This window comes from Engystomops pustulosus, chromosome 6, assembly GCF_040894005.1.
Source record: "Engystomops pustulosus chromosome 6, aEngPut4.maternal, whole genome shotgun sequence".
NCBI lineage: Eukaryota > Metazoa > Chordata > Amphibia > Anura > Leptodactylidae > Engystomops > Engystomops pustulosus.
In genome coordinates this window covers 24,930,717-24,952,191 of record NC_092416.1, presented here as the reverse complement: position 1 = coordinate 24,952,191, position 21,475 = coordinate 24,930,717, and the positions used below count along the sequence as shown (strand labels likewise).

Here is a 21,475-nt window from a genome sequence, read left to right as displayed (position 1 = left end):
GTACGGAGCAGTGCTATAATGTATCCAGAGTGTAATAATGATACATAATAGCTTTGCTCTGTACACTGTAGTATCATTATTACGCTCCTGATACATTGTAGCACTAATGTCTACTCTGTAGTATCAGGAGTGTAATAATGATACATAATTGCTCTGCTCTGTACTCTGTAGTATCATTATTACACTCCTGATACATTATAGAGCTGCTCTGTGCACTGTAGTATCATTATTACGCTCCTGATACATTGTAGCACTAATGTGTACTCTGTAGTATCAGGAGTGTAATAATGATACATAATTGCTCTGCTCTGTACAATGTAGTATCATTATTACTCTCTGGATACTACAAAGTACTCTGTAGTATCATTTTTACACTCCTGATACATTATAGCACTGCTCCGTACACTGACATATCAATACTGGCAAGCTCTGTGCAGCGCTGCGGAATCTGTGTGCGGTAATATAAAGTAATTATTATTATATATAATTATATTACACTCCTGATACATTATAGCACTACTCTGTGCACTGTAGTATCATTATTACACTCCTGATACATTATAGCACTGCTCTGTACTCTGTAGTATCATTATTACACTCCTGATACATTATAGCACTACTCTGTGCACTGTACTATCATTATTACACTCCTGATACATTATAGCAGTGCTCTGTAGTAACATTATTATACTCCTGATACATTATAGCACTGCTCTGTAGTAACATTATTACACTCCTGATACATTATAGCACTGCTCTGTGCTCTGTAGTATCATTATTACACTCCTGATACATTATAGCACTGCTCTGTAGTAACATTATTATACTCCTGATACATTATAGCACTGCTCTGTGCTCTGTAGTATCATTATTACACTCCTGATACATTATAGCACTGCTCTGTGCTCTGTAGTATCATTATTACACTCCTGATACATTATAACACTGCTCTGTGCACTGTAGTATCATTATTACACTCCTGATACATTATAGCACTGCTCTGTAGTAACATTATTATACTCCTGATACATTATAGCACTGCTCTGTGCTCTGTAGTATCATTATTACACTCCTGATACATTATAGCACTGCTCTGTAGTAACATTATTATACTCCTGATACATTATAGCACTGCTCTGTGCTCTGTAGTATCATTATTACACTCCTGATACATTATAGCACTGCTCTGTGCTCTGTAGTATCATTATTACACTCCTGATACATTATAGCACTGCTCTGTAGTAACATTATTATACTCCTGATACATTATAGCACTGCTCTGTACTCTGTAGTAACATTATTACACTCCTGATACATTATAGCACTGCTCTGTGCTCTGTAGTATCATTATTACACTCCTGATACATTATAGCACTGCTCTGTAGTAACATTATTATACTCCTGATACATTATAGCACTGCTCTGTGCTCTGTAGTATCATTATTACACTCCTGATACATTATAACACTGCTCTGTGCACTGTAGTATCATTATTACACTCCTGATACATTATAACACTGCTCTGTGCACTGTAGTATCATTATTACACTCCTGATACATTATAGCCCTGTTCTGTGCACTGTAGTATCAGTATTACACTCCTGATACATTATAACACTGCTCTGTGCACTGTAGTATCATTATTACACTCCTGATACATTATAACACTGCTCTGTGCACTGTAGTATCATTATTACACTCCTGATACATTATAACACTGCTCTGTGCACTGTAGTATCATTATTACACTCCTGATACATTATAGCCCTGTTCTGTGCACTGTAGTATCATTATTACACTCCTCATACATTATAACACTGCTCTGTGCACTGTAGTATCATTATTACACTCCTGATACATTATAACACTGCTCTGTGCACTGTAGTATCATTATTACACTCCTGATACATTATAGCAGTGCTCTGTAGTATCATTATTACACTCCTCATACATTATAACACTGCTCTGTGCACTGTAGTATCATTATTACACTCCTCATACATTATAGCAGTGCTCTGTAGTATCATTATTACACTCCTCATACATTATAACACTGCTCTGTGCACTGTAGTATCATTATTACACTCCTGATACATTATAACACTGCTCTGTAGTATCATTATTACACTCCTCATACATTATAGCACTGCTCTGTAGTATCATTATTACACTCCTGATACATTATAGCAGTGCTCTGTGCACTGTAGTTGCTCTGTCCTGCCTGTAAATATTTACTGACGCTTTTTGCCAGCCTTCACCCTAATGAGTACATTCTGCGGATCTTTATCCTGTTCCGGGGGCTCAGATAAAACAAAAGCTGTTCCTCCAGGCAGGCTGTCTGATATAAGTAAGTGCCCCCTGGGTGAGTCCTGTGACAATGGTGCGTCCCTGCGAGGGGTCAGCGCTCCACCTTCCATGTGTACATAGGGATTGCATGGGACTGCCGGCGCTCATTGGCCGCTCTCCATCTCACATTCGACCATTGTCTTTGCACCTGAATGGATTATTCCATTCTCCAAGCAGGGGGGTGGAGGACGGATGACAAGTGACACGGTATGTGAATCCATAATCTGGAAGGGTGGGTCATGGTGACCATGCAGCGTGGGCAACAAGATGTGGGCACTGAATACTCGTATAGGGGGGATGTGACTCCTATAAGGCAGAAATCCCTCTGGCTCTTGCTCGATCCCCCCTCTACGGCATTGCAATTCGGTTGCCCACGGTCTGAACTGGGACAATGTAACGAGACAGACTGTCAGCGATAGAGACGTATTGAGAGAGTCTGCAGCCGGGGGAGAGAGTCTGCAGACCCCAGGGAACAGGGGACGACTGAGAGCACCCCCGGGCACCGTGGCAGAGTCTGGAATTACAAGCGGTATCTAACCTCCCCCTTTAAAAAAAAAAAAAAAAATGCAATATGGAGGGGGGTGAGCGAGAGAGCCCCTTTATACCCCACTGAGCTTCTGGCAGCAAGATGGTGGTGAGTACCAGGGCGCATGTCGTGCGGTGTGGTGAGGATGATGATGGGCAGGTGCCTTTGTTGTGGGTGGTGGCGGTGGTGGCGCCTCTGTACTGCATGACGGGCCATAGATAGCCCACCTTATATATTCCAAACCCAAACATTTTCATTTCCGCTCATTCTTTTCTCCTCTTCATTGTTATTTTGGTTGATGGTGATGGTTAACCCTGTCGGTCCTGGGCCTCGGAGGTTGCAGCAGGTGCGACGCTTGAGTGCAATGACAGGGATCAAGTGTCAGGTCTATGTGAACGATGCCCTGCGGATGGGCAGACCCTCTGCAGAGAGAGCGAGTGGGCAGCGGGAGATGTTACACTGCTCCGTGGTGCCTTATGGAGGCGCTACGCCCCAATATACAAACGCTTGCTTGGTAATTGATGGCAGGATGGGTATTGGCGGTGCCAATGTAGTTGGTATAATACACAATCGGCAGTAACTTTGAGGTCCTGGCTATGAGGGAGGGGGTTCATTGTGTGGGGGGTTCACGTAAGATTGGCTTTGGGCTGTTGGTTACTGTGTATACGATGCTGGAGCATAACAGTATATACCATTAATACAATGTTTTCCCATAGAATAGAGGCTGGCATCCATAGGATAGAGACTGGGACTGTCATATATGATGTGTTTTTCCATAGGATAGAGCCATATAGCAACCCAAGTAATTGCTTTGACTCCCACTCCACACCTATGCCCATAGGAGGCCAATACTGTTTAAAGCAATGGCAGAGCAGGGAGCAATAGATACTTGCTCTACCATGTGGAGTGGAGCTGTGCAACAGGACCCCTGTACATAACTTAGGATGGGACCTGAGAAATATAGCCATATATGACGTGTTTTACCACAGAATCTGACATCTTTTATATTTTCCTATAGAATAGAGGCTGGCACTGCCATATATGATGTGTATTTCTGTAACATAGAGGCTGGCGCTGACATACGGTATATGATGTGTTTTCCTATAAAATAGAGGCTGCTGCTGCCATACGTGATGTATTTTACCACAGAATAGAGGCTGGTGCTGCCATATATGATGTGTTTTACCACAGAATAGAGGCTGGCGCTTCCATATATGATGTGTTTTACCACAATAGAGGCTGGCGCTGCCCTATATGATGTGTTTTACCACAGAATAGACCCTGGCGCTGCCATATAGGATGTGTTTTACCACAGAATAGAGGCTGGCGCTGCCATATATGATGTGTTTTACCACAGAATAGAGGCTGGTGCTGACATATATGATGTGTGTTACTATAGAATAGAGGCTGGCGCTGCCATATATGATGTGTGTTACTATAGAATAGAGGCTGGTGCTGACATATATGATGTGTGTTACTATAGAATAGAGGCTGGCGCTGCCATATATGATGTGTGTTACTATAGAATAGAGGCTGGTGCTGACATATATGATGTGTTTTATCACAGAATAGAGGCTGGTGCTGCCATATATGATGTGTTTTACCACAGAATAGAGGCTGGCGCTTCCATATATGATGTGTTTTACCACAGAATAGAGGCTGGCGCTTCCATATATGATGTGTTTTACCACAATAGAGGCTGGCGCTGCCCTATATGATGTGTTTTACCACAGAATAGACCCTGGCGCTGCCATATAGGATGTGTTTTACCACAGAATAGAGGCTGGTGCTGACATATATGATGTGTTTTACCACAGAATAGAGGCTGGCGCTGCCATATATGATGTGTTTTACCACAGAATAGAGGCTGGCGCTGCCATATATGATGTGTGTTGCTATAGAATAGAGGCTGGCGCTGCCATATATGATGTGTGTTACTATAGAATAGAGGCTGGGGCTGACATATATGATGTGTTACTATAGAATAGAGGCTGGCCTGCCATATATGATGTGTGTTACTATAGAATAGAGGCTGGGGCTGACATATATGATGTGTTACTATAGAATAGAGGCTGGTGCTGACATACATGATGTGTGTTACTACAGAATAGAGGCTGGCGCTGACATATATGATATGTGTTACTATAGAGCAGTGGTGACGAACCTATGGCACGAGTGCCAGAGGTGGCACTCGGAGCCCTTTCTGTGGGCACTCAGGCCATCCCCCCAATTTCACCAAATAGGACCACATTCACCAAATTTTCCTGCAGTCCCAAGCAAATTAAGAGATGCTGCTCTCAGTGCTATTTTAAAGCAACACTTATTGCTTCTGGCTGTTTGAAACTGCAGGAAAAGTGAGAAGGTGTTGACTGAACTGCATTGTCTTTGGAGATCCTTCTACTGGAACCACCATTCTCCCTGGAGAGAAGCTACAATGATGGTCTGAATTTGTCCACCTTCTTTCAACTGCATTGGTGGCCTTAGGAGAGCGATTACAATTAAATGATGTTGAAGAACAGGTAACACTAAGTTACTGCTTGAAATGGCATGTTGGCACTTCATGGTAAATAAGTGGATTCTGGTTGTAGTTTGGGCACTCCTTCTTTGAAAGGTTCGCCATCACTGCTATAGAGGCTGGCGTTGACATAGATGATGTGTGTTACTATAGAATAGAGGCTGGCGCTGACATATGTGATGTGTGTTACTATAGAGGCTGGTGCTGACATATATGATGTGTGTTACTATAGAGGCTGGCGGTGACATATATGATGTGTGTTACTATAGAGGCTGGCGCTGACATATATGATGTGTGTTACTATAGAGGCTGGTGCTGACATATATGATGTGTGTTACTATAGAGGCTGGTGCTGACATATATGATGTGTGTTACTATAGAATAGAGGCTGGGGCTGACATATATGATGTGTGTTACTATAGAATAGAGGCTGGCACTGACATATGTGATGTGTGTTACTGTAGAGGCTGGTGCTGACATATATGATGTGTGTTACTATAGAGGCTGGCGGTGACATATATGATGTGTGTTACTATAGAGGCTGGCGCTGACATATATGATGTGTGTTACTATAGAGGCTGGCGCTGACATATATGATGTGTGTTACTATAGAGGCTGGTGCTGACATATATGATGTGTGTTACTATAGAGGCTGGTGCTGACATATATGATGTGTGTTACTATAGAATAGAGGCTGGGGCTGACATATATGATGTGTGTTACTATAGAATAGAGGCTGGCGCTGACATATATGATGTGTGTTACTATAGAGGCTGGTGCTGACATATATGATGTGTGTTACTATAGAGGCTGGTGCTGACATATATGATGTGTTACTATAGAATAGAGGCTGGCGCTGACATATGTGATGTGTGTTACTATAGAGCAATGATGGCTAACCTATGGCACTGGTGCCAGAGGTGGCACTCCGAACCCTTTCTGTGGGCACTCAGGCCATCACCAGAGATGACTCCAGGTATCTTCCTGCAGTCCCAGACAGCCCAGGGCTTGCTGTGCACAGAGGTAGTTTAAAGTGACAGCTCTACCTGGGACTATTTTCTGCTTTATTGGTGTCCTCAGGTGCTGGTGTCAATGAAAGCTGTGACAGAGAAGGGAGTATAAATCACATATAAAATTTTTGTGTTGGCACTTTGCGATAAATAAGTAGGCCTTTGTTGTAGTTTGGGCACTCGGCCTCTAAAAGGTTTGCCATCACTGCTATAGAGGCTGGTGCTGACATATATGATGTGTGTTACTATAGAGGCTGGCGGTGACATATATGATGTGTGTTACTATAGAGGCTGGCGCTGACATATATGATGTGTGTTACTATAGAGGCTGGTGCTGACATATATGATGTGTGTTACTATAGAGGCTGGTGCTGACATATATGATGTGTGTTACTATAGAATAGAGGCTGGGGCTGACATATATGATGTGTGTTACTATAGAATAGAGGCTGGCACTGACATATGTGATGTGTGTTACTGTAGAGGCTGGTGCTGACATATATGATGTGTGTTACTATAGAGGCTGGTGCTGACATATATGATGTGTTACTATAGAATAGAGGCTGGCGCTGACATATATGATGTGTGTTACTATAGAGGCTGGCGGTGACATATATGATGTGTGTTACTATAGAGGCTGGCGCTGACATATATGATGTGTGTTACTATAGAGGCTGGTGCTGACATATATGATGTGTGTTACTATAGAGGCTGGTGCTGACATATATGATGTGTGTTACTATAGAATAGAGGCTGGCGCTGACATATATGATGTGTGTTACTATAGAGGCTGGTGCTGACATATATGATGTGTGTTACTATAGAATAGAGGCTGGCGCTGACATATATGATGTGTGTTACTATAGAGGCTGGTGCTGACATATATGATGTGTGTTACTATAGAGGCTGGTGCTGACATATATGATGTGTTACTATAGAATAAAGGATGGCACTGACATATATGATGTGTGTTACTATAGAGGCTGGCGCTGACATATATGATGTGCGTTACTACAGAATAGAGGCTGGTGCTGACATATATGATGTGTGTTACTATAGAATAGAGGCTGGTGCTGACATATATGATGTGTGTTACTATAGAATAGAGGCTGGTGCTGACATATATGATGTGTGTTACTATAGAGGCTGGCGCTGCCATATATGATGTGTGTTACTACAGAATAGAGGCTGGCGCTGACATACATGATGTGTGTTACTACAGAATAGAGGCTGGTGCTGACATATATGATGTGTGTTACTATAGAGGCTGGCGCTGCCATATATGATGTGTGTTACTACAGAATAGAGGCTGGCGCTGCCATATATGATGTGTGTTACTACAGAATAGAGGCTGGCGCTGACATATATGATGTGTGTTACTATAGAGGCTAGCGCTGACATATATGATGTGTGTTACTATAGAATAGAGGCTGGGGCTGACATATATGATGTGTGTTACTATAGAGGCTGGCGCTGCCATATATGATGTGTGTTACTACAGAATAGAGGCTGGCGCTGACATACATGATGTGTGTTACTACAGAATAGAGGCTGGGGCTGACATATATGATGTGTGTTACTATAGAGGCTGGTGCTGACATATATGATGTGTTACTATAGAGGCTGGCGCTGACATATATGATGTGTGTTACTATAGACGCTGACAGCTTGGGGCAGCAGGAGGTGACCAGGCCCCAGATTTCCCCATGATTAGTATTGGAGGGAGTGCGGTTAGCAATACACTGGGATCACTGTGTCCCTACCATTACCATAACAAAAGCCGTGCCTCCCCCTCCTTGTTCGCAGCCCCTCGGCCGCTCTAAATTCCCACCCTGAGGATCACGGCCATGGCTATGGTGCGGCAGGTTACCCTAGTAACCCATGTTCCCGCGCAAAGCCTTAGGGGGTGACAATAGTGAGAGACATCCGGGCCTATAGACAGACAGTAGTGCAGCCCAGGGCCTAAACGTCAGGGTTATGCTCAGGGCCACAATCCAGGCCATTGCTCTCTGTCCTCTGCCACTTTATAGACATCCTGGAAAAGAGCTGACTGTAGGGTGAATACTGGCTATTACTCTCTGTTATCAGCCATTTCATCCTGGGGAGAGGGGATTACAGGACAGGTGAATACAGGCTATTGCTCCCCGTTATCAGCCAATTCAGGATGGGGAGAGGCTGGCTGTAGAGTACCTCAGTGCTATCTGATTAGATCGTTCTGCTCTTATCCTAATATAATGGTATAGGTTTAACAGAAGTGATGGCCTCATTGTCGCTGTCAGGTGACTTATTTTATTAAACTGCCCTAAAGTCATCAGAAATGCAGTAAATTATTTACATCTATTCATCGGACGTCGCGTATCGGTACAGCTCCGGCATCTCCATCTTATACCTGATAATGGAGCTGTGTGAATCTACCATATACGTGAATAAATAACATATGGCCCATAGCGTCTGATGTATCCTATAGAGAGGGGGGGGGGGGCAATACTTGAGTCTAAGCTCAGGATCACTTGTCTAGTATTGGGTGTAGAGAAATTAGACAAGTGGAGGTCCCTTTAACCCCTTAACGCTGAAGCCACTTTTCACCTTCCTGACACGGCCCATTTTTTCAAATCTGCCCTGTGTCACTATAAGTGGTTATAACTTTGGAACGCTTTAACATATCCAGTTGATTTTGAAATTGTTTTTTCGTGACACATTGTACTTCATGTTGGTTGAGAAATTTAATCAATATGTTTAGTATTTATTAATGAAATAAATGGAAATTTGGCAAAAATTTTGAAAAAAACTATGTTTTCCAAATTCAAAATTTTCTACTTTTTGGAAAGTTGGTCATATCACTAAAATAACTTGATAACTAACATTTTCCATATGTCTGCTTTAACTTGGCATCATTTTTCAAACATCTCTTCCTTTATTTTGGATGTTAGGAGGCTTATAACTTTAGGTGCAATTTTTCAGATTTTCACAAAAATCATCAAAACCTACTTTTGGAGGGTCAATTTAGTTAGAAGTGACTTTATAAGGCCCACATGACAGGAAACCACCACAAATGACACCATTTTAGAAACTACACCCCTCAAAATATTCAAAACAACCTTTGTGAATTTTGTTAACCCTATGAACGTTTCATGAGGGTGAAAGATAAATGAAAGTGAAATTACAGAAATGTAATTTTATCTGACTATAGATTCATTGAACACTAAAATTTGCACCTTCACAATGGGTTAAAAAGGAAAATGCATTTTACCATGTTTAGGGCAATTCCTCCTGAGTATGCCAATACCCATTTTGTCACTGTACCCTGCTGTACGGGCACATGGGGGCACTTAGAATGGAAAGAGCGTTGTTTTGTTTTTGGAGGGCAAATATGGATGAAAAGTTTTCATGTGTCAGGATGCATTTGGAGAGCCATAATGGTACCAAAACAGAGGAAAGCCCCAACAAGAGACACCATTTTGGAAAGTACACCCCTTGGAGAGTTTAGCAAGGTGTAATTTGTGTATTTGCCCCAACAGGTGTTTGATTCAATTAGGCCCCAAAAAGGAAAAAGGTGAAAATTTTCTCAAAAAAGTCACTTTTACCCTAAATTTTTGTAAGCCACAAGGGATAAAAGATGAAACAACCCCCATAAATGTGTAGAACTATTTCTCCTAAGCACAGAACTGCACCACTTTTGCATATAAAGTGTTGTATGGGTACACAGTAGGGCTCAGAAGGGAAAGAGGGGCTTTGGCCTTTTAGAAGCCAGATTTGACAATCATCCTTTACATGTGTCAGGATGCATTTGGAGAGCCCTAGTGGTACCAAAACAGAGGGGAACCCCAACAAGTATCACCATTTTGGAAAGTGCACCCTTTGGAGAATTTAGCAAGGTGTAATATGTGTATTTGTCCGTAAAGGTGTTTGATTTAATTAGGACTTAAATAGGAAAAAGGTAAAAATTTTCCTATAAAGGTCATTTTACCCCTAATTTTTTATAGCCACAAGGGATAAAAAAATTTAATAACCCCACAAAATGTGTAAACCTATTTCTCTCGAGTGTAGAAGTACCCCACATGTGTATATAAAATGTTGTATGGGCGCACAGTAAAAGGAAAGGGGGATGTTTGCCTTTTAGAAGCCAAATTTGACAGAAATGTTTGACATGCATTTGGAGAACCCTAGTGGTATAAAACAGATAAGAATCCGAAAAGTGACCCTAAGTTTTGAATGCACACCCCTTAGAGAATTTTGCAATGTGTAATATATGTATTTGCCCCTACAGGTGAATGATCCAATTAGGCCCTAAACATTAAAAAGGTGAAAATTTTCCTATAAATGTCACTTTACCCCTAATTTTTGTAAGCCACAAGGGATAATATATTAAATAACCCCAAAAAAGGTGTAAAACTATTTCTCCCGAGTGTAGAAGTACCCCACATGTGCATATAAAATGCTTTATGGGCGCACAGTAGAGGAAAAGAGGGATGTTTGTCTTTTAGAGGCCAAATTTGACAGAAATCCTTCATATGTGTCAGGATACATTTGGAGAGCCGTAGTGGTACCAAAACAGAGGAAAACCCGAAAAGTGACCCTAATTGTTGAATGTACACCCCTTGGGGAATATAGCAAGGTGTAATATGTGGTGTAGTGTAATACACGTGGTGAAATGAGCATTTTGAACATATAGGTGGTTTCCAAATATCATGTGCAATGGAGTCCGAGATGGAAATTGCAATTATTTCTGGAAAGTTCAGTGCCAGTTATGTGGCGCCCCTTATGAAATAATGGAGGGGTATAGGGAGCAACGGGACATAATAGTTGTTACAATTATTCATTTTACCGAAATTAATTCACAACAGGTTGGGCGTGAATTGTGAATGTGTTGTGTATAAGGAGGTAGAATATACCAAGGGACCAACTAAACTTTTGTCACTCTGGAGTTGTCGCAGGTCTCTTACCGTAGTAGTATATAGTGTCCATCCTTAGTATATAGTGTCCATCCTTAGTATATAGTGTCCATCCTAACTCCTCTTTTGGAACAGACTCTTTATTGAGTCCTACCATTAGAAGCAGCAGAATTCACCGGGAAAATGCTGTCCTGGCAAAACACAGGAACATCTAAACCAGAGGTACTGGGGCCCCGTCCTTCTTGTCCCAATATTAGTTTCCTAATATCTTCCTCTTGAAAACGGAGAAATGATACGGCAGGACCTGCACATTGGAACAGCTCGTAAGAGTTGTACACCATAATCTGTACAATGTACACGGCCAGCACTTTAGTACCAAATCGTGGTTTTTCGTACGGAAATTATCGCCAAGTGTTGCTCTTATTCACCCTAGCGATGCCCATTGTGACGAATATTGCTGCTTTTGGCTGGACCAAATCGACCAGCCAATAGCGGCAAACATGGACAGAGGGGGGCAACAAAACCCCTCTGGACCGCAAGGCAAAATTGGTGGCTGTCAGGAACAGCCGCCACCCTGCCCCGATCACCGTGTCTACAGACATGGTGATCGGTATTACTGACGTCATAAGTAAATTCGCTGCTATTGGCTCGTCTGAATTGATGAGCCAGTAGCAGCGATCTTGTGGGGGGGACGTAACCCTTCTGTTCCATGGGGCAGGATGGATGGACGTCAGGAACAGCCGCCATCTTGCCCCGATCACTGTATGAACCGTGTTAGCAAGTCACTACCCGCCGCACCGTTCTATAACAACGCTCGTTGGGAATAGGCTATACAATCTTTATTTATTTTTTAAGCAATTTAGATACATAAGGGCTTATTTTTTGCGAGACGAGATGCACTGTAAAAAAAACCTTCATTTTAGTGGGTTTTTAGCTTATTGAAGAAATTTTATTAACTTTTTACGTGTGGAGGAAAATAAAATCATCAATTCTTGTTTTGGATTTTTAGCATTTTTTTGGGGGGGTGTTCACTGTAGCATAACAATAATATATTATCTTTATTCTACGGATCACTACGATTACGGTGATACCTCATTTATATAGTTTATTTTATATTTGTCCAATTTTATTGAAGGAAAACTAGAATAGAAAAAATTGCATTTGTTTTAGTATTTCCATTTTTATAGTGGCATAATTATAGTATTTTTTGGTTTACGGAGCTGGTTGTAAGCTTATTTTTTGCGTGACAAGTTTTTCTTTTCACTGGTATCATTTTGGTGCTTGTAACTTTTTCGGATAACTTTTTAGAACATTTTTTGTAAAGCAATTTGATAAAAAGTTTTAATTTTTGGCAAGTTTTTGGGGGTTTTTTTTTACCACGTCCACCGAGGGGGTCCAATTATGTTTAGGATTTATTGTACAGATTGTTACGGACGCAGCGATACCAAATAAGTGGGGTTTTTTTGTGATTTAGTGTTTTTTATACTTTATTACTTGTGTACAGGGAAATGTGGTGTTTGGGGGGACTTTCACTTTCTTTTATTATTTATTTTTATTTTAAAAAAACCTTTATTTATTTTTTTTACTTTTTTTACAGTTAATGACATCTAAGCTTGAACAAGTGATCTTCTGATCACTTGTTCAAGCTTTTTTACAGGTTACACAGTGCAATACAGATGTATTGCACTGTGTAATGTAAGACACTGAGCATGCTGCGCATGCCCAGTGTCTTACAGCCGGGTCCTGCCAGAAGGCAGGGACCCGGCTTCCGGATGAAGATCGCGCAGCCCCGGGCACCGGCAGTCCCGGGGCTGCGATCGGAGGAGCGGACCCCCCCCGGTAAGCGCCGCGGGGGGGGTCCGATTCACTTTTACTAGGCTTTAAATGCCTCTAACACGCCGCGGTCAGCGCGACCGCGGCGTGTTAGGGGTTAACACCCGCGATCGGAGAAATCTCCGATCGCGGGTGTTAGAGGCAGGTGTCGGCTATAATATATAGCTGACACCCGCAGCTTCTGGCCCCGGCTCCGTTCAGGAGCCGGGGCCAGAAGCTTGACGTAATAATACTGCATTTTGCGGGAACGCACCTCCCGCCATGCAGTACTATTACGTCAAATGTCGGGAAGGGGTTAACTTAAAATACCAACTTGACAGTGCACGTATAGCTTGATGCCTAGTTCTGCTTTCACTGCCCCCGCAATGTATGTAAAGGTTAATTTGGGTCAGGGCGCCACTTGGCTTCCTGTATGAGTGACTACTGCTCAAGTACATGCACACAGGTAGTGACAGAACGGGCTATCTGCTGTACAGTGGACTGCCTATCCATACAGCTTGGAGTGGTTTTAGATACTCATATAAAAGCAAGAGGAGTTGATCAGAAATACATAGTGTCCTATCAGCAGGCAGCATGTTATAGAGCAGGATGAGCTAAGCAATATGTACATAGTGTCCTATCTGCAGGCAGCATGTTACAGTGCAGAAGGGGCTGAGTAGATTGTGCATAGTGTCCTATCTGCAGGCAGCATGTTATAGAGCAGGATGAGCTGAGTAGATTGTGCATAGTGTCCTATCTGCAGGCAGCATGTTATAGAGCAGGAGGAGCTGAGCTGATTGTACATAGTGTCCTATCTGCAGGCAGCATGCCATAGAGCAGGAGGATCTGAGCAGATTGTACATAGTGTCCTATCTGCAGACAGCATGTTATAGAGCAGGATGAGCTGAGTAGATTGTGCATAGTGTCCTATCTGCAGGCAGCATGTTATAGCGCAGGAGGAGCTGAGCTGATTGTACATAGTGTCCTATCTGCAAGCAGCATGTTATAGTGCAGGAGGAGCTGAGCTGATTGTACATAGTGTCCTATCTGCAGGCAGCATGTTATAGAGCAGGATGAGCTGAGTAGATTGTGCATAGTGTCCTATCTGCAGGCAGCATGTTATAGAGCAGGAGGAGCTGAGCAGATTGTACATAGTGTCCTATCTGCAGGCAGCATGTTCTAGAGCAGGAGGACCTGTATTATCACCAATCTCTTTCTGCACCTGCTCTGCCACGTATTGGGTTCCCTTCTGGTCTTTAATTTTTGTTCCATAATGAAACACTTCAGTATCGGAGGGGATATTAATTGAAATATATTGTATGGCTGATGACTTTGTCTGCCAGGTATCTGCTGCCCTCAACCTCCTGCTCCTTCTAGATGCCAGTTATTGGATAAGTGGACACTTCCTATTTGCCTTAACAAATCAGGAAGAAGAAACCAGTAAAGTAAAAGACACCATAAAAACAACCCAGAGTGACACCACTTTAAAGGGGACCTCTCGACAGCGCTTGTTTTTGGGAACATTTGCCAACTTTTTGAGTCAAATGACACAATGGCGCCCCCAGGATATTCTTTGGGGGAATGTTGGAGTCATTCTAGGATATCTTATTATGGCGGCACGCACCTATTGCAGAATATTGAGTTAAACATCACTGGGGTGTCTAATAATGAAGTATGGTGTAGAGTCTGTGTGAATGGCTTCTTATTTGCCCAAGGAGAATGTTCTGCAGCAAATATTGACTATGACCGGTCTGGTGAGAATTAAACCGTCGGCTGCAAAGAGACTTTTGGTTGTTATGGAGACCCCTAAATTATATGGGGTTCTGTATCTGACGTCTGTTCGTGAAATTTTATTTGATGTAATTTTGTGACTCCTTTTTGTAACCTCTAAAGTCTAATGTGTTATGCTCCAGTCACTGTGAAAGCAGCATTCACATTTCTGCTGTTCCATCATGTTCCATAACCTACCTGAGGGGACTGGTAGTAGGAATTGTCCTTTCTACAATTCCCTCTTTTATGTGAAATCTCATCAGCTTTACCAATGAAGAGTCTCCTCCAAAAACAAGTGAAAATGAGCAGAGAAGAATCAGATTTGCCTGAGATGAGTCAAGTTTGGCCTCTATCCTCTGTTGTATCCACCCAGATGCTGCTGGTGTCATATTAAATATAAGAATCTCATCTTTCAGATCACATCAGAAATGGTTCTGTGGTGTTACAGAACCAGAAATTAAGGAAGTTAAAGGAAACCTACCACCACGGATCTACATTTTAAGGTAGATCCAGTGGTAAGTGCATCTAATGTATGTAACGATAGCCCTTGTAAGTGCTAATCTGGTAGGAGGATCCGAGAGGCTACCGGGGCGTGGAGTAGCCGCGTCGTGTAGCCGCGTCGTGTAGCCTCAGCTCCATAGCAACCACTTCACTACCGCTTTGAAATTTCCATGCCGTCCATAACAGCCAATCACAACTCTCGTTTCATCTTTTCAAGGCAGACTGAGAAATAAAAGCTAAACTCTGATTGGCTGCAAAGGGAAACAATACTGTAGAAGCCTCACATCAAAGGATTGTTAGCCATTGCAGCCAATCAAAGTTCAGCTGTTATTTGTTAGACGGCTCTAAGGAAATGAAACAAGATTTGCGATTGGTTGTTATGGACTGCAAGGAAAACGAGTGCAAATTACACCCAAAGAGCTTCATTAACACCTACGTAGCTCATTTGCATACAGTATTTCATCCTGGTGGAAAATGTCCTTTAAAGGCCCTTTTGATAATGAAAATAGTGAGTTTAGTTGGTTTCTATGGCTATAACATCCATTTAGCAGGAGAAACCAATCAGATTTCAGCTCTCATCTTTCAAAAGCCAAATTAAAAGTGAAAGCAGTGTTCTCATTGGTTGCTATAGGGCAAATGCACCACTTGGCAAGAAAAACTCATAACAACCAATCAGATTTCAGCTCTTATCTTTCAAAAGCCCAGTTAATAGTGAAAGCAGTGTTGCTCATAGAACCACAATCAAAGATAGAGGTGTCTGAAGTGATACCTCTACCTGCAGCCTCTAAACTTGACCGATTTCAGGCAAATAGGACTCTTCTCTGCTTATTTTCACATGAATTTGGAGGAACCTTTTTATAGGTAAACAGGTGAGATTTCACCAAAAAATTTTTTTTAAATAGGACATTTCGTACCCTACCTGAGGCGGGACCAGTAGTATAATGGGACAAAATCTGGTGACGGCTTCCCTGTCATCCTCCAGCTGTATTATATTTTAGTCATAGACTAAAAATAGGTGACTGACTAAGGAAACAGTCAGCATTTTCTCTTATTAACCTGATGGGTTACGGTAGTTTTTTTACTTCTTTTTGCTTCATCCGTAGGCTCCACTGTAACGTTGCCACCTAGTGGCTGAGTTTATCATGAAGTGCCGTTCACTGTGAACTATTTTTCCGCGCCCCCTCTTCGCTCGCCCATCTTGTATTATGTATGAAGCGCGCCACTTTTTTTTTTCTTTCTGTTAAATAAATAAATCTGCCTTGTCTAATGGACCTTAGGCTTTAAATAGCTGCAAAATGTAGGCCATGTAAACGGCGAGATCAGCGTCCCGGAGCTGACGTGAAGTTAAGTGGAGTGAAAAAAAGTCTGAATGCACTAACAGCTTAATGATCTTCACATGTTTCCAGCGAAATCCACGTTCTGTGGAGGCGTTATGTCACGTTTTCTCTTAGAAAGATGATACGGTTGTTATAGAAACTATATTACTACCAGCCATAATGTGGTATATGATGTTATAGATGATGAGTCGTAACCTGTAGAGACGAGGGATGGTCGTCTCTATTGCCTGACTTACAAAAAACCTTTAAAAAATGTCCATTTTGACTGTAGGACCAATAGTCACAGTCAATATGGATTCGCGTGCGTCCTTTATTTTAGATTCATTTGCACCCCTGCCTCTATTTACCAAAATCAAGTCCACTACTCTGACCTCTCGCAGTTGTGCAGAGAGGATACTACATGCATTATAAACATGGCTACAACTAGTTTGTATATACAACACCACTAAAAGAAAATCTGTCATCAGATTCTAACCCAGCAGCCCCCTCAGCTAGGGGATGACATGTCCTATCTGGAATTCCCTTTTCTTTTTCATCCCTTTACCCATAAAATAAAAATCTCCTCCAAAGAAATAGAGTAGAAAAGAGTCATATTTGTCTTAGATGAGTCACGTTCTGAGGCTGCATGGGGAGAGTCACTTCCGACTCCCCTATCTTCAGTTCTGTAGTATCTAGAAACATCCTGCTGGTGTTGTAGTAAAGATAAGAATTAAATCTATCAAACGCATCAGGCATGGGGTTCTGTGATGTACAGAATCAGAGATACAGGCAGATCAACCTCCTTGGTCCTTTTAGATGCCAGTGATTGGGTGAGTGGGCACTTCCTATTTGCCTTGACAAATAAGGAAGTAGAAACCAGTGGGGACTAAATTGGAAGCAATTATTTATCGAAACTGACTAAGAGCAAAACTGATCTAGTTGTTCTCTGACACTTTTTTTTGTTAACCTGTGAGCTTCAGGTAATTTTTTTTAACTGCCCATATATCCAGTTCTGTAGCTCACAGAGCCATAGGCCGATGTGTTGTGAAAGATGAGATTCCTATCTGTAGTATGACACCAGCTGCATAGTTCTAGGCGCTATAGAACCGAAGAAAGGGGCATCTGAAATCACACTGAAATATGACTCTTCTCGGCTCATTTTTATTAGACTTTTTGGAAGAGTTTTTTTAAAATGGGGAACCAGGGGGATTTCACCAAAAAATATGGAATCCAAGAAAGGACGTTTCATACTCGATCTGACAAGGTTGTTAGTTTAAAAGGGTAAAATCTGGTCACAAGTTCCCTTTAAGCCACATCCATATTATGCAATAATTAGATTTCCATGAATTAAATATGGCGTGTCGCCCATAGCAACCACTTCACTACCGCTTTGAAATTTCCATGCCGTCCATAACAGCCAATCACAACTTTCGTTTCATCTTTTCAAGGCAGACTGAGAAATAAAAGCTGAACTCTGATTGGCTGCAAAGGGAAACAATACTGTGGAAGCCTCACATCAAAGGATTGTTAGCCATTGCAGCCAATCAAAGTTCAGCTGTTATTTGTTAGACGGCTCTAAGGAAATGAAACAAGATTTGCGATTGGTTGTTATGGACTGCAAGGAAAACGAGTGCAAATTACACCCAAAGAGCTTCATTAACACCTACGTAGCTCATTTGCATACAGTATTTCATCCTGGTGGAAAATGTCCTTTAAAGGCCCTTTTGATAATGAAAATAGTGAGTTTAGTTGGTTTCTATGGCTATAACATCCATTTAGCAGGAGAAACCTATCAGATTTCAGCTCTCATCTTTCAAAAGCCCAGTTAATAGTGAAAGCAGTGTTCTCATTGGTTGCTATAGGGCAAATGCACCACTTGGCAAGAAAAACTCATAACAACCAATCAGAATTTGGCTCTCATTTTTTAAAATCCATTTGCATATTGAAAGCAGTCCTTTGATTCGTTGTGACAGACAACAGCCTTAATCTATTTACCAATGCCTGCCCATCGCTTGGTATATAAAACCGGTTCACAGCCAACATCGTTATACAAAAGTTTTTCAATGTCTGTGTAATGCTCAGTATAAATCTCTGTGCCCTCCGGTACAATAATCTACATACACACAACCTTGAGGCGGCAGCTCTCACCGTAGCTGTGTAGTTGAAATGCCATTGCTCATAGTTTGTTCACAAGTGGGATTGGATCTGTAAATCGGCGATGTCTTCAGTTTCTATAGAAACGCACAGAAAGAATATTTAAAAATAGTTTTTGTGTAACAGGCACTCCAAAAGAACCAGCGGAAAAGAAACGCGACTTATGGAGCGAAGCCAAGGCCAATAGTGTTCATTACATGGTGATACAGGATTCATGTCCAGCCACACACTGAAGACCTGTACATGACATGTATAGAAGACGTCTTTAAAGGGATACGGGAAAAGAGTAATTGTTGTAGTTCTGGTCCCAAGAACCAAAACTACCCTTTATCCCATGAATGCAACTACTATAATACTGCCCCTATGTACAAGAATATAACTACTATAATACTGCCCCCTATGTACAAGAATATAACTACTATAATACTGCCCCCTATGTACAAGAATATAACTACTATAATACTGCCCCTATGTACAAGAATATAACTACTATAATACTGCCCCCTATGTACAAGAATATAACTACTATAATACTGCCCCCTATGTACAAGAATATAACTACTATAATACTGCCCCCTATGTACAAGAATATAACTACTATAATACTGCCCCAATGTACAAGAATATAACTACTATAATACCGCCCCCTGTGTACAAGACTATAACTACTATAATACTGCCCCCTATGTACAAGAATATAACTACTATAATACTGTCCCCTATGTACAAGAATATAACTACTATAATACTGCCCCCTATGTACAAGAATATAACTACTATAATACTGCCCCCTATGTACAAGAATATAACTACTATAATACTGCCCCCTATGTACAAGAATATAACTACTATAATACTGCCCCAATGTACAAGAATATAACTACTATAATACCGCCCCCTGTGTACAAGACTATAACTACTATAATACTGCCCCCTATGTACAAGAATATAACTACTATAATACTGTCCCCTATGTACAAGAATATAACTACTATAATACTGCCCCCTATGTACAAGAATATAACTACTATAATACTGCCCCCTATGTACAAGAACATAACTACTATAATACCGCCCCCTGTGTACAAGACTATAACTACTATAATACTGCCCCCTGTGTACAGGAATATAACTACTATAACACTGCCCCCTATGTACAAGACTATAACTACTATAATACTGCCCCCTATGTACAAGAATATAACTACTATAATACTGCCCCCTATGTACAAGAATATAACTACTATAATACTGTCCCCTATATACAAGAATATAACTACTATAATACTGCCCCCTATGTACAGGGATATAACTACTATAATACTGCCCCCTATGTACAAGAATATAACTACTATAATACCGCCCCCTGTGTACAAGACTATAACTACTATAATACTGCCCCTATGTACAAGAATATAACTACTATAATACTGCCCCCTATGTACAGGAATATAATACTATAATACTGCCCCCTATGTACAAGAATATAACTACTATAATACTGCCCCCTATGTACAAGAATATAACTGCTATAATACTGCGCCCAATGTACAAGAATATAACTACTATAATACTGCCCCTATGTACAAGAATATAACTACTGTAATACTGCCCCCCCTATGTACAGGAATATAACTACTGTAATACTGCCCCCCTATGTACAGGAATATAACTACTATAATACTGCCCCCTATGTACAAGAATATAACTACTATAATACTGCCCCCTATGTACAAGAATAGAACTACTATAATACTGCCCCCTATGTACAAGAATAGAACTACTATAATACTGCCCCCTATGTACAAGAATAGAACTACTATAATACCGCTCCCTATGTACAAGAATAGAACTACTATAATACCGCTCCCTATGTACAAGAATATAACTACTATAATACTGCCCCCTATGTACAAGAATATAACTACTATAATACTGCCCCTATGTACAAGAATATAACTACAATAATACTGCCCCTATGTACAAGTATATAACTACTATAATACTGCCCCCTATGTACAAGAATATAACTACTATAATACTGCCCCTATGTACAAGAATATAACTACAATAATACTGCCCCTATGTACAAGTATATAACTACTATAATACTGCCCCCTATGTACAAGAATATAACTACTATAATACTGCCCCTATGTACAAGAATATAACTACAATAATACTGCCCCTATGTACAGGAATATAACTACTATAATACTGCCCCCTATATACAAGAATATAACTACTATAATACTGCCCCCTATGTACAAGAATATAACTACTATAATACTGCCCCCTATGTACAGGAATATAACTACTATAATACTGCCCCCTATGTACAAGAATATAACTACTATAATACTGCCCCCTATGTACAGGAATATAACTACTATAATACTGTCCCCTATGTACAGGAATATAACTACTATAATACTGCCCCCTATGTACAGTATTGTAGCTCTGAACTAGATGGGGGCTGTGGTTTCCCCATGTGCAGTGTACATTAGGAGTCTCCCTCTTCTGCTGTCAGCCATGCGGGATGTGATTTGCTGTGACACGGACGCCGGTTGCTTCTGGTATAAAGTGGTTTAGGATGTTTCGGACATGAATTTTGAATGTTCAGAGGCCATTTG

The 21,475-nt window shown here is 41.2% G+C and overlaps 1 protein-coding gene across 7 annotated transcripts in view; it reads left to right on the top strand.

The window, feature by feature from the left end:
* ARHGAP33 (Rho GTPase activating protein 33) overlaps window positions 1-21,475 on the top strand; it is a 70,616-nt gene that overhangs the window by 3,062 nt on the left and 46,079 nt on the right. The window contains exon 1 of one of the 7 annotated variants that reach the window (XM_072155137.1): window positions 2,485-2,553. The exons of 5 other annotated variants lie outside the window; for them this stretch is intronic. In XM_072155137.1, the coding sequence (XP_072011238.1) occupies window positions 2,539-2,553 (15 nt within the window). In that variant the 5' untranslated portion in view covers window positions 2,485-2,538. Of the gene's footprint in view, window positions 1-2,484; window positions 2,554-2,591; window positions 2,981-21,475 lie in introns of those variants that run through there. One more of the 7 variants, XM_072155138.1, reaches the window with a different exon arrangement.